General features: G+C 43.0%; 1 protein-coding gene across 1 annotated transcript in view; it reads right to left on the bottom strand.

Annotated features, from left to right (window-relative positions):
* The window catches only part of VCPIP1 (valosin containing protein (p97)/p47 complex interacting protein 1), a gene marked incomplete at its 5' end in the record, with an annotated part of 27,125 nt that extends 22,116 nt beyond the window's left edge, over positions 1-5,009 (bottom strand). Inside the window, one exon of the mRNA XM_010848490.1 lies at positions 2,381-5,009. Within this exon, the coding sequence (XP_010846792.1) occupies positions 2,381-5,009 (2,629 nt within the window). The remainder of the gene's footprint in view (positions 1-2,380) is intronic.
* Between the last annotated feature and the right edge of the window lie 2 nt (positions 5,010-5,011).

Here is a 5,011-nt window from a genome sequence, read left to right as displayed (position 1 = left end):
GAAAACTAATGCTTACAGAGGGACTAATATACGGGCCAGGCACTGTTTTCGTACTTTAAAGCAGAAAGTCAAGTGACACCACCATAAAATTAGCAAAGCACTCTGCTTAAATTCTGTGTCAGGAGTAGAAGTGGGAGAGTTTATGAAATGTGTGGGTTTTTAAGGTCAGCAACATAAATGCCAAAGGTGGAAAGAGAAGAGATCATTAACAAGAAGACATCATCTTAGTCAATTCCTTGCGGTCCACAGTCCAGTACTCAGACATTAAGGTCCAGAAACCTCAATTCAAACTCAAAAAGTGACTAATCGTAAACAAGAATTATATTTTACTAATTTTCATTATGAAATAGTAATATATTATTATGCTGGCCAGAATTTTAGACTACTGATCATAATCTCACCGGTGCCACTGCATTTTTAATCTCCATGGAGAACATAACCTCCAAATGAATACAAGCCTCACCTCACTGTCACCTCCACATCAATACTTACATCAGGAAGCTAAATGAGTGATTAGACTAGAAGCTTGATGACTATGGAATCGGTAAAGGGATACAGATTTTTCAGCCAGGCCAGGGTAAGGACTGATCAAACAGTCCTGCCCCTCAACAGAGATTACCTTTCAGTTACCAGAATTTTCATGAGCCCCAGTTGACACATCTTTCTCCTTTGTACAGCACTGTATAAACAGTGCCAAATTCTGCTTTTCAACTGTTTTTCAATGTTCAATGCTGACCATCCATTCCATTTCTGCTGACACAGCCTTTCTTTAGCTATGTTAATGTCATCTATTTAATTCAATCAAAAAACCTTCCAAAGTGCCTACTACCTGCCGGGCACTATACAAGGTGCTGAGCATCCAAGGCTGGACATGAGCCACATCCTCTTCTACTGAGAAAGACCTCTTTTCCTGACCAGTCTCTGACCTGGAGATTACGGTTTTTTTAAAACATGCATACATCTAAGTTTACCCATTCTGTGCTGGTATTATTTAATTTACAGAGTTCTGGGAGTACACAACTGTTACCTAAGTATCAACTACAAGAGGTAATCCTGTGTACAGGAGGCAACTGAAGACCTGAGCAGTTAAGCAGCTTGCCTAAAACCACTAAGTTAACAAGTACTGAAGCCAGAATTCAACTTGTAGGACTTTCTGACTCCAGAAATCACAATCTTTACTCTCTTTCCTTTACTTTCCTTTACTCCACACGGTCTCCAATAAACTAAAAACTCTTAAAAGGCAGAAAAACGTAAAGTGCCCCTAGTAAGTACATTTCTTGACATATCCCCCAATTCAATAATTACGTCTGACAAAATAAAGTCAGCAATATTGTTATAAATTTGCGTAGATAGATCCCCTATTAATAGATCCCCTATTAACTAGGCCCCCAAACTTAAGCCAGAAATAAATTATCTTCATTTTGGAAGATCAAGGCCCAATTCACTGATATTTAGTACTCTTAGAAAAGACAAAAAACACCCAGATCACTTTTTTACTTGAAAGATCTCATCTCAGCAAAAATAAGGCCCCTCTAATATGTAATATATTTCAGTTTTACTTCTACTTTAAGCCTCAATAAAGCATACTAACAGTAATTTAAAAACAAAGATTAGCCAATAAAAATTATGTATAAAGTACACCATTGGATCATTTCCCAAATCATTTAAAGCTTTAAATCACCTATTTGGTTGACAATATATTTTCCTTTAATTTGTGTTGAATTATTAAAAAGAAATGCTTCTTAAGGAATCCCATTAACATCTACCTCTGTTTATTATGTTTTCCACGAGTTATAATGTAATAGTTCATTATAACTGATGGCAAAGAGTCACTGAGCAAATTATTTAAAACACAAATCCCGATGTACAAATAAGAAAAAGCTGATGGACTGGGAAAGGGAGAATAGGAAATGGATGAGAGATTATTAGGTGGGAGTGCAGTGAGCATGTAACCCAGAAACTGCAATTCATCAAACAGGAAGTGCTGAAATCACATGACATACAAGAAAATGAAATTTAAAAATAAATGACAAGGGACAAGGTGTACATGCTCAAAAGAGCCAAAGGGGTAAAAAATGAAAAAGGCTGTAAATGGAGCCATCACACTATGATTTTTAAAAAATGACAAGCAATACATTACACTTAAATAATCTGGTGACAGTAAGGGACTACTTTCACTTTCTTAGTTATGTTTTCCCAGGATTTACTCAATAGAGAATCACACTAACATCTATCCACTGTCAAAAAACGAAAGAAAAGAATTTTCTTCTAAAATATATAATCAGTTTTTACGTTGACCAGATTTTTTTCTACAAAGACATGCGAAAAAGTATATTACACTCACAGTTACGAAACACCATCTGAGTTAAGCCAATCTTACCCATTAACGTTGCTAAAAGACACAAGGAGTACATTTCTTTGTCAGCTTGCTCCTGAAGCTCCTTAGATGACAGTCTGCCGGTGACAGCACTGTCTTCTGGTTTCACAGTGTGGGCCGAGTGGGCAGCAGCAGACTGACCCCCTTCGGCTTTACTTTTCAGAATCTCGATTGTGATTCTGTCACCATGCTGTAAAGGAACTGGCTCCTTTTCCATTCCTGCCTGGGGTGGCATTAACTCTTTAGGAGGAAAGCCATATCGAATACACTGTAAATATGGCGGAATGTTGAATTCTCTGGCTATGCTTTCCTGAAGTTCAAAAAAGGTTGTTGAAGGCTTAAGTGTAACCATGGACTGCCGTCCATCATTAGTTGTGATTCGGATCTTTTTCTCCTTAGAAGTGGTTGGCGAATAGGGAGCCTTGGTAGGGGTGGCAGGTGCAGAGGATGGGCCATCACGAACAGTACTGGGAGAAACAGTCCTGGGCTGCCCCTTCTGTTCTTGTTTTAACTTCTCTGTTTTCCGTTTCTGCATTACAGAAGCCTGTTCCGTAATATTCTGTTGAATAGTTCTTTCAGTTTTACTCATGTTTAACTCCTCCTTGTGCAAAGTTTTCGCTTTCTGTCCAGTAAGAATAATTTTAGTTGGTAGCGGGGACTCCGACTCTTGTCCTTGTACATCTCCAAATCTTTGGGCATGAGCACCATCTATATTTACAGGAGTATAATCATCAGGATTCTTTTTGGCAGTCTGATGCAATATAGTGTGGACAACTTTCTGAACTAAGATTTCACTCCCAAATTCACCTGGAAAGTGCTTGGTAACAAGTTTCATCGCAACATCATACACATTGCTATTCAAAGATGCATCGCTTTCATACTGGAACCAATACACTGTTTCTCTGACCACTCTTCCACCCCATTCCAAAGTAATAGGAAAAGCTTCTGGTAGATTGTCATACTCTTTCCCATCCCAAAAATGTTTGAATCCACAACCACATTTGCCACCAGTGGACCTGGAATTAGTTCTGTCCCCATCCAAATACACAATAGATCCATCTCCTCTAACTCTTCGCACAGATGTGCCATGGCACCAATTACAAGCTGTCAGGTTACTCAAGCCGTAGTCTGGTACCAGGACATCTCTCACTGAATCATATGAGCAAACCAAATTGTTCAAGGGAAAGCTATAATTTTTGTCAGGCCTCAGCTGTCCATGAGTACTTTTTGCCAAGTTATACAGTTTCCCTCCCGGAGCCAACCACTCTGGAGGAACATGAAGTTCAGAAAGGGCACCACAGAGCAAACATTTGTGAAGGCGATTATCCATTACTGCTTTTTTAGCAGCTGCTGTGACTTCTTCAGGCTGAACTCCTATCACCCCGGTCCTCCTGTAGAAATACTGATGGACATCAGCCACCAAACTAGGATGGATACCATGCTTGTCCATAAAGACTTCTTCCATAGCAGCAACAAGCCGAAGTAAGTATTTATCCTGCAAACTTCTGTCTCCTCCAATAACGCAACCACCATCCTCCTCAAGTTTGATGTACTTCTTAATGAGGTCCTGAGGCACACCCCATGCTTTAGGAAGCAAATTCATAGGCAGTTTGGGCAAAGCAGCCCCTTTTATGCCTACCAAGGGGATATAATGGTTTCTACCAGAGCTACTCCAAGCGATACAGATTGGTTTGTTCAAATGACCATCTCTGCCGGTGCACTTCTCTGCAGGGATGAGCCCTGGCAGAAAGGTGGCTGAATAATCACCAGAGCTTCTCATGCCACTGAGCGAATCTAACAAAATAATAGGGCGATGAAGCACATTGGCGAGGCCAAATATGTGGATGTTCCGCAGGCCCAAGGGAACCCCCTCAGGCGGTACAAACAGAGGGTCACACTCGTTGATAATGTCCTCCCACTCAGCAGCATCAATGAAGTCATGGAACAGCGCTTGATACCGGGCCAGGTGCTGCTGGAAGTGCTGTTTAAGATTCTCTCTCAAGGCATGCCAGAAGAGCTCTCGGCCCACTAGGGCCCGGGACACAGCATGCACCAGGCAGTGCCCATCCCCGTCCACATGCACGGGAATGAGGCATTCCTGACTTTTATTGGCCCGCTTGATGTCCTCGAGGGTGTCATGCAAATACAGGAGGCTTCCGGAGCGGTCCTTGCCATAGCCCACCGTGTTGACATGCTCCGGTTCGATGAGGAAGGCGCGGTCACCCAGCAAAGCGCAATCGAACAGCTCGCCCTGGTTCATGTCCCGGAGCAGCTTAGCCCGGCCGGTCTGTTTGTCCATTCCGTAGCGAGCTAATATGGGCGACAGCAGTTTGCAGTGGTAGTTTGAAAGGCCCATCACCTTTACCAGTTCTGTGTTCTTCTTGGGTGCCCCCGTCACCCCGAGCAGCGCGTTCCGCAGCAGGTTGTGAAGCACTACGTCCGGGTCAGTCACCTCCTCCACCCCCAGCAGCTGTTGCTGCTCGTGCCGCTGTCCGCACTCGGTACACTCGATGCTGACGGAACCGGAGGCCGGGAAGAACAGACGCGCCTGGCACTTCGGATCCGGGCAGCTCCCAGAGAGGATTCTCCGGTCTCTCCGCTTCGAAAGCCCCCCCGGAGTCGCCGCCGCCGCCG

This window comes from Bison bison, unplaced genomic scaffold (assembly GCF_000754665.1).
Source record: "Bison bison bison isolate TAMUID 2011002044 unplaced genomic scaffold, Bison_UMD1.0 scf7180017864267, whole genome shotgun sequence".
In the NCBI taxonomy this organism is placed as follows: Eukaryota; Metazoa; Chordata; class Mammalia; order Artiodactyla; family Bovidae; genus Bison; species Bison bison.
The sequence above is the reverse complement of the archived record's forward strand: the minus strand, read 5'-3'. Positions and strand labels throughout refer to the sequence as shown.